This window comes from Bos taurus, chromosome 1 (assembly GCF_002263795.3).
Source record: "Bos taurus isolate L1 Dominette 01449 registration number 42190680 breed Hereford chromosome 1, ARS-UCD2.0, whole genome shotgun sequence".
Lineage (NCBI taxonomy): Eukaryota > Metazoa > Chordata > Mammalia > Artiodactyla > Bovidae > Bos > Bos taurus.
In genome coordinates, this window is record NC_037328.1 from 7,129,410 (window position 1) to 7,143,443 (window position 14,034).

The following is a 14,034-nucleotide window of genomic DNA, read 5'->3' on the forward strand; positions in this document are numbered from 1 at the left end:
TTTTGGGGGTAATTAATTTTATTGATGTGTTGCAAACCACCACGCAGACATATTATTGAGCACTTAAGTAATTCAGAATCCTTTCCAGAAATTGGAAGCAGGGATAAAAACCACTGTGACAATACAAAACCACTAAATTTTTAGGTATTTTCCCTTCAGTATTTTAGTAAGTGTGATTTCTTCTGGCATGTATTTAATTTTAAGTGAACATGATTTACAGTTAGTCTTTACTTTTTTTATTACAGCAATTATAAAAGCCATAAACGTTTCCAGAGAAAGCACTTTGAAATTGTTACAGTATTCTCTCATAAAATAGGAGGTAAGCCTGTGAACTTAGTACTTTAGTTGTAGGCACAGCTTGCACGTGAGTGTCGCTGATGTGAAACCACTGCCCTTTGGTTGATTCCATTTCAAAATCTGTCAAAAAGGAAATGTAAAATTAAATAGAAATGGAAAAATTCAAGTTCAGCCTTTTTTGGTTTTGCCATAATATCTGCTGAATACTAGAATTCTGTAAAACCTTTTACCTTGTGGAATATCACCATGGAGAACAAGGTTAGAGAGATGAGTGTTTGCAGTTCTTGTCTTGGCGTAGGCAGTATAATGCCCTGACCTCATGGTACCACTGTGTTCGACGACTCCATATAAGGAATACAGTACCCGTGTATGTTCTTCAGCAACATTCTTTAAAATGTGAACAGAATTCAGAAAAGTTATTTCTGGGCAAGATAACTGTAAACTATGCCAAAGGTCTCTAACCTTTGAGAATGCAGAAATCATTGAGTCTGAACTGGAATTTTCTCCCTTTTCTCAGCCTACTCTGTGGTATCACATTTAAGATTTTATTAGAAAGCTGCCACTGCCCTTGCCCTACTGGAAGAACCATAAACCAGAGGCCACCTGCTATAATCAGTTTCCTGGCCAAATGGGGGTTTAAAAATATATTGAAGTAACAATCTATGTTGAAGATGATTGATCACAGACCTTCAAATTACAAAGGTACAAAGACTCAGTGTACTCAGCAGCTCTTAATCAACTTCATACTTATGTGAGTTGCTGTTGGAATATTTGGTAATAAGCTGATTCCCTCAAAGATTTCCCCAAAAAGGCAAGTTTCACCTACCTTACACTTAAGGGTACAAAAAGGAGCCAAATCTAAGATTTCTGGAAATTTTATGTGTTTGTTAACTTTGCGAAGGTTAAAACCAGCCTGAAAAAGAAGGAGAGTAGATTTAAGTTCTTTTCCCGGAAAAACTACATAAGAGAACTGTCGACCCACCACAATGCCCAGAACAATAACCCAGTCCCAGTTCAGCTGTCTCAGAAAACTCTAGTTCCCTCACTGCTAACTTCCAGTTGACTGGTTTTTGCTAAGTGTACCTACACACAGTCCAGACCCACACACAGTCCAGATTGAGTAAACTGTTCCTGTAAGAACATTCTCAATGTTTCTGCTTTAACCATCCAGAAAAGCCAAATTAGACAAGAGACTGAGTGCTTAAAACTCAGCAATAGCAGAATTCTGGGAAGCACACTCTCTCAGCCTCACTCTAACCAAGCCTGTCAAACTATTTGTAAAGATGCACCCAGGTAAGTCAAACTCACACCAAGCACAGGAGAGAAAATGCTCTGAAAATACTTAGGGAATCTAGAACTGAATTCACAACTGGTACTGCTCATGGTTCTTTCAGAAAAGATGGAGTCATCAAAAAGATGGAAATCCAAGGTACTAATGCCTTATTAAGGATCAGTAAAAATAAGATACTACACACATATTGCTAAATTTCCCAAGTGTGAGATATAACTAGTAAAGTGTCTTTTTTCGTTAAACCTGAAATTAAGGTTAGAGTAAGATGCGAATATAATAAAGGACACAGACGGTATGGACCTAAGAGAAGCAGAAGATATTAGGAAGAGGTGGCAAAACCACAAAAGAATGATATAAAAAAGATGCTTAATGACCCAGATAACCACGATGGTGTGATCACCCAGCCAGCCAGACATCCTAGAATGCAAAGTCAAGTGGGTCTTAGGAAGCATCACTAGGAACAAAGCTAGTGGAGGTGATGGAATTCCAATTGAACTATTTCAAATCCTAAAGGATGATGCTGTGAAAGTGCTGCACTCAACATGCCAGCAAATTTGCAAAAGTCAGCAGTGGCCATAGGACTGGAAAAGGTCAGTTTTCATTCCAATCCCAAAGAGAGGCAATGCCAAAGAATGCTCAAACTACCACACAACTGCACTCATCTCACACGCTAGTGGACTTCCCTGGTGGCTCAGACGGTAAAGTGTCTGCCTACAATGCATGAGACCTGATTTCAATCCCTGGGTCAGGAAGATCCTCTGGAGAAGGAAGTGGCAACCCACTCCAGTATTCTTGCCTGGAAAATCCCATGGATGGAGGAGCCTGATAGGCTACAGTCTGTGGGGTCACAAAAAGTGGCACACAACTGAGCGACTTCACTTTACTTTCACTTTCACACACTAGCAAAGTAATGCTCAAAATTATCCAAGCAAGGCTTCAGCAGTACATGAACTGAGAACTTCCAGATGTTCAAGCAGGATTTAGAAAAAACCTGAGAAGAACCCGAAAAGAACCCAAAATCAAACTGCCAACATCTGTTGGATCACAGAAAAAGCAAGGGAGTTCCAGAAAAACATCTGCTTTATTGACTACAACAAAGCCTTTGCGTGGATGACAACAAACTGGAAAATTCTTCAGGAGATGGGAATACCAGACCACCTTACCTCTCTCCTGAGAAATCTGTATGCAGGTCAAGAAGCAACTGGACATGGAACAATGGACTGGTTCAAAACTGGGAAAGGAGTACATCAAGACTGTATACTGTCACCCTGCTTACTTAACTTATATATACAGAGTATGTCATGTGAAATGCCAGGCTGGATGAAGCAGAAGCTGGAATCAAGATTGCTGGGAGAAATATCAATAACCTCAGAGGCAGATGACACCACCCTTATGGCAGAAAGTGAAAAAGAACTAAAGAGCCTCTTGATGAAAGTGAAAGGAGAGTGAAAAAGCTGGCTTAAAACTCAACATTCAGAAAAGTAAGATCATAGCATCCGGTCCCATCACTTCATGGCAAATAGATGGGCAAATAGTGGCAACAGTGGCTGACTTTATTTTGGGGGCTCCAAAAATCACTGCAGATGATGACTGGACTCATGAAATTAAAAGACAGTTGCTCCTTGGAAGAAAAGCTATGACCAACCTAAACAGCATATTAAAAAGCAGAAACATTACTTTGCCAACAAAGGTCCACATGGTCAAAGCTATGGTTTTTCCAGTGGTCATGTATGGATGTGAGAATTGGACCATAAAGAAAGCTGAGCGCCGAAGAATTGATGCTTTTGAACTGTGGTGTTGGAGAAGACTCTTGAAAGGCCCTTGGGCTGCAAGGAGATCCAACCAGTCCATCATAAAGAGATCAGACCTGAGTGTTCATTGGAAGGAGTGATGCTGAAGAGGAAATTCCAATACTTTGGCCACTTGATACAAAGAACTGACTCAATGGAAAAGACCCTGATGCTGGGAAAGATTGAAGGCAGGAGGAGAAGGGGATGACAGAGGATGAGATGGTTGGATGGCATCACCGACTCAATGGACATGAGTTTGGGCAAAGTCCGGGAGTTGGTGATGGACAGGGAGGCCTGGTGTGCTGCAGTCCATGGGGTCGCAAAGAGTCGGACACAACTGAGCGACTGAACTGAACTGATATCTAACAAGAGCAACATGTAGTAAGACTGAGGAGGGACTGTGCCTAAATTTCTCTTCCAACTTGACATTATCTTCATCAAACCCTTTTGTGTTACCCATATGTATACTGTTTTGGCTTCCCGGGTGGCTCAGTGGTAAACAATCCACCTGCTAATGTAGGAGTCAAGAGACTCAGTTTCAATCCCTGGGGTGGGAAGATGCCCTGGAGGAGGAAATGGCAACCCACTCCAGTATTCTTGCCAGAATAAGTCTATGGACAGAGGACCCTGATGGGCTACAGTCTACAGACCCCTGATGGGGTCACAAAAAGTCAGATAAGACTGAGCAATTGAGCATGCACACGTAAGTACTGTTTTACTTTCCTACCTCTTTGAAGTCAGAACTAAGAATAACAGAAAACAAAAACCACACACACACACTTAATGTGTAGAGACCATAACAAATAAAGCAGGTATTACATATCTGAAACAAAGTTTTTGTAAGAAAACAAGGGGTACCTGCTGAAATCTCTTGAAATGAAGAGTGAGAACTGGAGGAGCAAGAGAAATTAGCATCTGCTTCTTAGCATTGGTGTAAATATGCTTCCTTTCGCCTATACAAAGAACCAAATGTTAGCAGTGTGAGTATCATTTTAGACTTCTTTAGCATTCTTCACCTGCTATAAAATCATTTCAAAACATTTAAATCAAAGATTAGTGAGCTTTCTGGAAAGAACCAAATAGTAAATATTTTAGGTTTTTGGACTAAGAAGCAAAAATCAAGGATATTTTACATGTATTAATACATGAGAGAAAATTTCCACAACTTTTTACTATTATAAAGTAATTGAGTACAATTGCAGTCTACTGAAAAGAACAGACTTATTTTTGGAGAGGTAATTAATTGGAGTTCTAAGTTAATGTATTCTATCATAAAATCATTTTCCAATGTTCTATAAAAAATATTTTTAGCTCAGAGATCACAAAAAAAACAAGAGGTGAGCCAAGTTTAGAATACAAACCATAGTCCACTGACACCAGCACTAAAGCAAACAAATGCTATAAAATCAACACGATTCACTGTTTGTAAATAAATAAAAATAACATAGAAAGACTTGTCAAGTGTTTCAACAATTCAATTGAGAATCCTTAGGCATCTATGGTCCCTCCCTATCCTACCTACCCAATTATAAAAACAAAATAAAAAGGTGGGGGCTGGGATAGGAGAGGAATTACTAGTATCTTTCTGTCTGTCTCTGAAGCAGCCTGTAAAGAAGCACTGCGCCCCAGGACCGTGCACTGGGATGTCACCACACTCAAGAGTTCAGGTGTGTTTTCCTGGGCGCAGGGGCCTGAGAGCCATCACAATGAGGGGAAGCCGAGGACACACAGAAACAGCCCCAGGTGAGGGGTCTGTGAGATGCCTTAGCGGGACGCCTTCCTCACAGGGAGCGCCTGCTGGCAGAGTGCGGACTGCCCCACCCAACTGCTGGGACGCCAGTGAACTCTGCTTACCCACCCTTCTGTGAAAATGTTTACACAGGAAAGGGCTTAGTGACTCCATCCAAATCCTGACACAATTAAAACAGGAACAGTCTACTGATGCAGTGCAAACTGTTCCCCTGAACATTAACTTTACTTTCTGTGAAAGCATCTAAATACCTTTCATATTTGCCTTTGGTCCACTGTATTGTCTCCGCGTGCACACTTCACAAAGCAGTTTATTAGCATCCCGAAGTTTCTCGTTTCGAGTGAACTGATACAAACAATGTTGGACTGAACACTCATCGGTGTTGAAAGCCTCCCTATTTGCAAGCGTACAGAAAGCAGTCTCTGGATCTTCGTTTACAACCTCATATACCTTCGTCCCGGGAGTAGGATCGTCATCCAGAATCTCTATATTTATTTCGTCAGGTTGCAGAGCAGCATTCAAGTTAAGGTTCTCAAAACCACTGGAAATGTCCACTTCTCCATTGCTCCCTTCCTTCAGGTAGGCACCGTTTAAATTCCTAGGACATTCAGTGGCAGACGATGCCAAAACCTCCAGATCATTATCCACACTGACATTTTTCATAGCTGCTTCCTCTGTGGATTTTTGATTGTCAGTTATACTTTCTATCATTTTTTCATGGCCGTTCAAATCTTTCTGATTAACACAATATTCTTTAGGTGCAACTTCCTCTTGTGAGATATGGTTGGATTTAATATCTGCTTCTCTCTGAAGTGACATTTCAACTTCACATTCATTATCTTCAGGATGGTCAATGGCATAAACATCATTTAAATGAAGAACTTTCCCTTGAATTTTCTGTTGTCTTCGTTGGTTCTGTGTAAAAAGTACAAAACATTAAAAAAGAGAGGGAGATAAAAAGCATACATGTACCACATTAGATTTCTTATTTATCAATCAAAAATAAATAATAAGGAAGAGTTCACTCCCAGAAAAGTTCCTTTACTGTCAGAGATTAAATAATTATGAAGAAAAGTTCTTTGAAAGGAGGGGTAAACCATCACCAATATTCAAAAAACTGTCACACAGGGGCAAATAAAAATGGGCACGATTTAGACAGAGCAGTCTAGATCTAGACAGAGCAGCGAGGCTGCTGAACCCAAGCAGCCATGTGTGAAGGCGGGGGGCGAGTGACGACACATACATCATGAAGGGATGTATCCATGTGAGTTATAATTACACAATCAAGGCTTCACTTAAGAGAGAAAAAAAAAAAAACAAAACTGAAAACTCAAGGACAAGCAGAGGGATGGAGGATAAAATTCCAGGAAACAAACAGCCCCAAATCAGAGGAGAAGAAAGGAAACGACACGTACAGAGGACACTTAAATCACTACCCACTTAACCACCTTCTTTGCTGTTTGCTGCCTCTGTCCCAGCATGGGGGTGTGGGGTTGGTGCGGGTAGGGTTTCACTGAGATTCCTGTTACTGGAATGGCTGAAGACTCAAAGGGTTAGCACGTGAGCTGTCATAAAAGGACAGTCCCATGAGGCTAATTTGTAATACCAGAAAGTTAAAGGGCCACATCCAGGGCCCTGGACACAAACATTTTCTGAGACACTTCAGTTAAAAATAGTTACACATGAAAGAAAAATGAAGAAAGGAGATGAGCGAATACTTCAAAGGAACAGAAACACAAATGGCCCTTAAACATAAAAATATGCTTAACTTCACTTTCATATGTTGCTGGTGGGAACATAAATTGGTACAGCTTTTGTGGAGGGCAATTATTTTAGCAAAACTACAAATACAATCCCTCTTCTCAAAATATACCCTACAGATGACATATGTATAGGGTTATTCACAGAAGCACTGGCCATTATAGCAAAAGAGTATAGGTGTTTGTACATCTAAATCAATAAAGAAATGGTTAGATGAACTATAGCACATCTTTTAAGAGTACATCTTTTAAACTATATTTTGTAGAAGGCTGAGTGCTGAAGAATCGATGCTTTTGAACTGTGGTGTTGGAGAAGACTCTTGAGAGTCCCTTGGACTGCAAGATCAAACCAGTCAATCCTAAAGGAAATCAACCCTTGAATTTTAACTGGAAGGACTGATGCTGATGATAAAGCTTCAATACTTTGGCTACCTGATGCAAACAGCCAATTCATTGGAAAAGACCCTGATGCTGGGAAAGATTGAAGGCGGGAGAAGGAGATGACAGAGGATGAGATGGTTGGATGGCATCACTGATTCAATGGACGTGAGTTTGAGTAAACTCCAGGAGATAGTGAAGGACAGGGAAGCCTAGCGTGCTGCAGTCCGTGGGGTTGCAAAGAGTTGGACATGATTGAGTGACTGAACAACATTTACTACTCAAACAGAATTCTACATAACTTTTTAAAAAGAAATTTATTGGCATATAGTAGCTTTATAATGTTGGGTTAGTTTTAATCCTACAGCAAAGTGAATCAGCTATACATACATCTCTTTTTTCTGGATTTCCTTCCTATTTAGGTCACCACAGAGCATCAAGTAGAGTTTCTTTATATGATTGTTAAAAAAAAAGAATCTTTGCGTCCTGAAACATGAAGAAATGTAAAGATCTCCAAGAATCTAATTAAGTAGAAAAAAAAAGGACCAGAACAGTGTGCATAATTTTTAAAACCAGGAAAACACAAGACCACATATTTGTACTTGATTGTATTTTCCCAAAACATCTCCAGCACAAATAAGACACTAATGAGAGTAATATTATATCATACAAGGAGGAAGACCTTTATTGTACACCTTTATATATTTTTAAATGTTAATGTATTAGAAACTTAAAAAATTCTTGAATAAATTTTTTTTAAATCATAACAAGTAATGCAGTTTTTTTATATATATATTTTTTAATTTTTAATTTTATTTTATTTTTAAACTGCAGTTTTTTTTTAAAGCACAACATTTTCTTCACATATTCTCAAAGAAATTTCACTGCAGAGAATATCACATGAGCTAATTCTATAACTGCCAAATCGAGTAAAAGTGAAAGTCACGTCATGTCTGACTGTGATCCCATGGACTACAGCCTGCCAGGCTCCTCTGTCCATGGGATTCTCCAGGCCAGAATACTGGAGTGGGTTGCCATGCCCTCCTCCAAGGATCTTCCCAACCCAGGTCTCCCAAATTGCAGGCAGATTCTGAGACAACAGGGAAGCCTGTCAAATTAAAGTGCTGTACATAAAATAACAGACATGTCTACCACTGTCATTCAGACTTCAAACTGAATAGTCTAAAAGTTAAAATTAGACAAGGATGGTTTTCCTCCTAATTACCCACCTTGGCTTGCTTCTTGGCTTGCTTCTTTGCTTTTTTCTGCAAGTGCTTACTTGTTCCTGAAGGAATATCGTTTCTCTCCTTTAAGTAACTATCATTATCTTTTTCTTCCTCGCTATCTTTATCTTCATCTTCCATTGTCTTTTTCAGATTTTTATCATTTATACTTTTCTTACCACTCTTAAAATATGGAGAGAATATGGACCAAAAATCAAACTTTATTACTGCTTGTAAAGAGATTTCATGTTACCTAAACAGTTTTCTATTCCTAATTTACACCAGATTTATTTTTCATACTGTTTGGAAACATATCCAGGACAAAATTCATTCATCTGAGACACTAGAAAACAATCTTCACATACTGAGAAAACAAGCAAACAAACAAAATGGTAAAAAAAGGCAATTTAACATGTGAGTGTAATAGAAAGGAATACAGTGAGTTGTAATAGATACATGCTGTACCATGCTGTAATTACGTCTATTTCTAAATGCACTTTCTGTTGGTAAGTGATTTACAAGTTCAACTACAGGTATTCCTTTCTATTCTTTTCTTCTCATGCAAGCGACAGTTTTAAAGAAAAGAAAAAATAGAGTATGTTTGGTAAGACATAGTAAATTTGGTAATCACTTAGTGATTTAAAGGGACCCCCCAATTCATATTAAGTCGAATAATGATTTATTCAATACTCATAATGTTATTTTTTCCCCTACTATTACTTGATAAGAACTAAATTTATATGGCTTACTCTGTTAATATTTATGAACTTAAACTTTAAGGGATTTGTGGTTAGTCTTAAATAATGAAAATAATAATGACTTATATGAAGTAAATACCTCCCTATATATAAACTAACCAAGTTAGTCATCCATAAACAATTCAAAACATAGTCTTTAAAATGCACATATATACACACACATAAAAAATATATATATACACAAATACATATATTTATTCATTATCTTTTCAAATCTTTAAAACTCTTCTATCTCACATATATTAAGAAAACTTTTTCCATGCAAGGCCTAGTAAAGTACCAACTTGGAAACGGTAACAAGCCCTCCCTCACAAAATTTAGCTCAGGAAAGAAAACGATCTACTTACATAAAATAAACTCAATAATCTTACCTGATCATCTAAAACCGGTAGAGACAAATCAAGGAAAGATTCATGAACCAAGGAGACCTTAACCAACCAAAAAAGAAGATGAAAAAAGGAGGAAAAGATTCACTTTAAACATCATATAGTAAAATCTTGGGGAGGGGAGCTAAATTTTAAAATAAAGGCTTAAGAATATGAAAAACTACACAGTGTTGAGGAATTTGGGTTAGGTATAAGAAATTAAAATATTACACTAACTTCTTCCTGATTTAAGGAATGTTCATAGTTCTAGCAAAAAACTAAGCATACTTAGTTCAAAAAGAGTATCTTACAAAACTAACCAGATGTTTGTTTCCAAAAGAAACAACTCATGAACTCCATTAATATGCATAAATCCAGTCTGCACTGCATCTACTTACAGTTCTGCATTCATCACACATGATTGTACTCGTCAGCTCACCACCAAATATTCGGTCCACAAAACTTGGTACTGATTTTTTCTTTTCGTACTCTACAAGGGGAAAAAAGGCTATCAATTACCTGTACACAATTAATGAAGTAAGATGAAACTACTTACTTACCTATCTAACCCTGAAATTTTATTTTTAATTTCCTATTGACTTGTTTTTCTCTACTCATAATTACCATAATTTTATTTTATACTATAGTCAGCAGAATGTACTCCAGCATTCTAAGCAGGATACAATTTAACACATCTTGCACACACACAAAAAATTCTTATCTAGGGTCTAGTCAGTGCAAAATGAATTGTGCAAGTCAGTGAGACTTTCTGTGCATCAATATTTTAACTATCAAAAGTAAAATGAGCAGACTGGGCTACACAGGATAATAATTTAGCTCACTTCTAGCTCTAGTATTCTAACACTGCCAGCAAATTTGAGAGTAACTTGCTTTGTGAACTTCATTCAAAATCAAAACAAAAACAAAAAGCCCTTAGGAAAGTATTTCAGACAAAATCCTCCTTTTCTTTCTCTATGTCCCCAGAAACAACCTTGGTAAGCTTAGCATAAGATGATGGAATTTTACTACCTAGTCATCCAATTTTCTAACTACATGAAATGTATAAGCCTTGTTCAAACGACATGTGTCATTTATACAGAAACACATTTTATGACAGACAGTTGAGCAGGCTAGATTCTCTCCATTAATGGCCAGGCCAGCAACAAGGGCCCTGAGGCGGCAAACAGTTGCTCTGTGTAGATTCCAAGCTGTGCTTCACAATTCAGTAGTTGCTAGTCATTGGAGCCATTTAAACTGGTTAAAATCAAATGAAAATAAAAATTCAGCTCCTTTTGCACCGGTCACATTTCAAGGGCTCAACTGTCACATATGGCTACTGTATCAGACAGCAGAAATACTGAAGTAATCCATCATCAGACAGTTCTACTCAACAAACCTTTCCTAAATCATTAAATGTTACACAATGATAAGAATAAAGTCAGCTCCGTGATTAATAAACCAGCTGACAACTAGCAAAGACAAGTGTAAATCACTAAAAATTAAAGTCTAAGCTTTTGAGGCAGTTCTCTGGCAGTCCAGTGGTTAGGACTTGGACCCCTGGCTTTCACTGCTGAGACCTGGGTTCAGTTCCTGGTTGGAGAACTAAGATCCCTTGAGCCACGTGGCGGGGCCAAATAAATAAAGTCTAAGCTTTTAAAAAATAAAATTGGGATGTCATCTTATCATCTTAGCTCTATGTTTATAAATTTTACCATAATACAACATAAAAAGAATACACCTAGGTTAAATTCTCCTATTTACCTTTGGAGTACTGAATAATTTTCTTAAATCAACAGAGATAAAGAACAATATTTTTTTTAAATCAACAGAGATAAAGAACGATTATACACTAATAACTGTGGATTTGAAATACATGTGTCAGCAATCCTGTTTTAATGTACACAGGATTTCAACTATACTGTTTTAGTTCAAGAAGTCAGACATTACCTTTAACTTTATTTTTCAGTTCTTCATCCACTTTTTCAGTAGAATTATCAAATGCTTTAAGAATTCCTTTACTCACTCTCTAAAAGTAATAAAATAAATATATATACTATTAAATATAGTTATTTTCCTTAGAAATATGTAATCAAGTAAAGAAAATGATCAAACATTAGCACCCCAAAATTACCAAATAAAAATTGGTATTTTTAAAATCACATTTTCAAAATTAATTCCAGGAGCTAAAAAGAAATATACTTTAAAAAACAATAACTAACCCTTGAGCAAAGGTACTGTATTATCATTTCAAGATTTTAACCTACTCTAACCAAAGTTTCTCAGAACATGCCCACCTCCTTTGAAAAAGACCACTGAAATATCATGTTCTAGAAGCAGAGTGCACGTGTGCTCAGTTGCTAAGCTGTGTCCGACTCTTTGTGAATCCATGGATTACAGACTGCCAGACTCCTCTGTCCATGGGGTTTCCCATGCTAGAATACTTGTGCAAAATTCCCATGCAAAATTTTGTCATCTTCCAGACCCAGGGATCAAACCTGCATCTCTTGCCTCTCCTGCATTGGCAGGCGGATTCCTGAGCCACCTGAAATCCCAGAAGCAGAGAACACTGGCAGGCGGATTCCTGAGCCACCTGAAATCCCAGAAGCAAAGAACTATAGGGACAGACTCCAGTGCTCTAAGCCCAGCTCCATCACTACTGGGTGACCCTGAACCAGGCAATGAACTTCTAGATATCCTAGCTTCATAATCTATGGAGTGAGAAAAATGACAGTAGCATGTACCTCACAGAATGGCTGTAAGGACTGAGTAGGGTAATTCATAAAATACTGAGAACAGTGCTTAACAAAACATAAAAGCAAAATAAGTATCGTTATCGCTGTTATTATTATTACTAATTATATCTACACACACCCTCCCCAAAATTACTTTACATACTGGCAATTAACAAAAATTTTACAACGCAACAAATGCTCCCTGACTCTTACAAAATAAAAATACTTCCCAGAATAAAAAGAGTGTTAAATCACACTCAGAGTAAGAGTAAGGCTGCACTGCAACTGGGAATCGTCTGGGGAGGAATATTTTCCATACCTGTATCTCTCCTGACAGGCTACAATGTCAACCCTTAGAGAACAATAATGATGCAAACAGCGAGCAAAATAAAGCGTCATGAAAAGAATCATTTTTAATTCCCTTCATTCATTTAATAATTAAAATATACTAGCCAAAAAAAGAAAAGAAGAAAAATAAATAAATAAGCAAAGAAAATACACTGGTTGAAAGGCTGGTGAAGAAAAAAAATTTTAATATAATGGCCTCAACAACTAGTTTTCATTGCTCTAATAACCCTTAAAACATCAAATGACAGACAAGTTAATGAAGATGAGATTACAAAATACACTCATCAAAATGTGCTAACCTGATGTTCTTCTGCTCTCATTCCATCCAATAAATAGCGAAGCAGCTCCTGACTGTCCTGTTGCTGGTAGCCTTTAAATCGCACTGCTCTACAGGGAAGAAAGAAAAACTATGGTGAGTCCACTAAAATGAAACTATTTTTTATAAAATCTTAGGATCATATCCCAAATTTTGGCATGTTCCAGTTTCTCAAAATTTTTGTTTAGTCCAACAACACTCCTGGCAGATTTAATTTTCACACAAAGTACATGTTTTTTAAACCATGCTTTAATATTATCTACTGAATTCACTCTAATCCTATTAATTTTTCATATTATTTCCCAGCTTCTTACTGATGCACTGAAAGCACAATCAATATGGATACTCACTTTTTACAGACCTGAGAAAAGAGTTCTCTAGGTGTCACGATTCCCTTTTTGGTCTCTTGCATCTCGTTAAGAAACTGGCTCATGGCTAACGTAAGAGGGCCTGGTGGCTCAAGATTTATTTCTAAGGGTTCCTGAATATGGGAATAAAAATTACTTTCTTCAGTCAAATTTTAGAATTGTTTATCAAAATGTAACTCGTCAACCTATATTCCTATGTTCCTAATAGAGCTGTTCCAATTAAAAGTTCAAAATGTACATCAAAAGATGGAGAAACTTTTTAGTCCTAAACTATTTTGATAAAGAATTCAGTTTTACTGTTTTATCTTATCAGGAACTTACTGCCTAGGAACTGAAAGAGCTAAATCAAAATGTAAATAATAAAAATGGAGATGGTAAAACTCATTTCGCTACACAGCATATCAGTCACCGTAAAAGAAGTTCAAAATGATAATGCGTGCTCAGAGCTTCATACGCAGCATTCCCCAGAAGGAAGCCAAACACTCAGCACAGCAGAAGGGCTTTCAGGAGCAAACACATGTAAAGGCCCCTCATAAATATCCATTAGCCTGAAAATTTAACTTGGTAACTTAAAACAAACAAAAAAGGTGAAAACGAGCACCAGTTCTTAAAAATAATTTAAAATGCTGCTACTCAGAGAGGAAAAGAAAAAAACAAA

At 37.4% G+C, this 14,034-nt stretch overlaps 1 protein-coding gene across 10 annotated transcripts in view; it reads right to left on the reverse strand.

Annotated features, from left to right (window-relative positions):
• USP16 (ubiquitin specific peptidase 16) overlaps positions 1-14,034 on the reverse strand; it is a 25,917-nt gene continuing 11,883 nt past the window's right edge. For all 10 annotated transcript variants that reach the window (XM_005201121.4, XM_024989414.2, XM_010800912.4 and 7 more), the window contains 11 exons: positions 13,359-13,489; positions 12,992-13,079; positions 11,560-11,638; positions 10,011-10,102; positions 9,619-9,675; positions 8,496-8,672; positions 5,380-6,043; positions 4,237-4,331; positions 1,124-1,210; positions 528-684; positions 1-417 (listed from right to left, as the gene is read on the reverse strand). In XM_005201121.4, the coding sequence (XP_005201178.2) occupies positions 293-417; positions 528-684; positions 1,124-1,210; positions 4,237-4,331; positions 5,380-6,043; positions 8,496-8,672; positions 9,619-9,675; positions 10,011-10,102; positions 11,560-11,638; positions 12,992-13,079; positions 13,359-13,489 (1,752 nt within the window). In that variant the 3' untranslated portion in view covers positions 1-292. The remainder of the gene's footprint in view (positions 418-527; positions 685-1,123; positions 1,211-4,236; positions 4,332-5,379; positions 6,044-8,495; positions 8,673-9,618; positions 9,676-10,010; positions 10,103-11,559; positions 11,639-12,991; positions 13,080-13,358; positions 13,490-14,034) is intronic.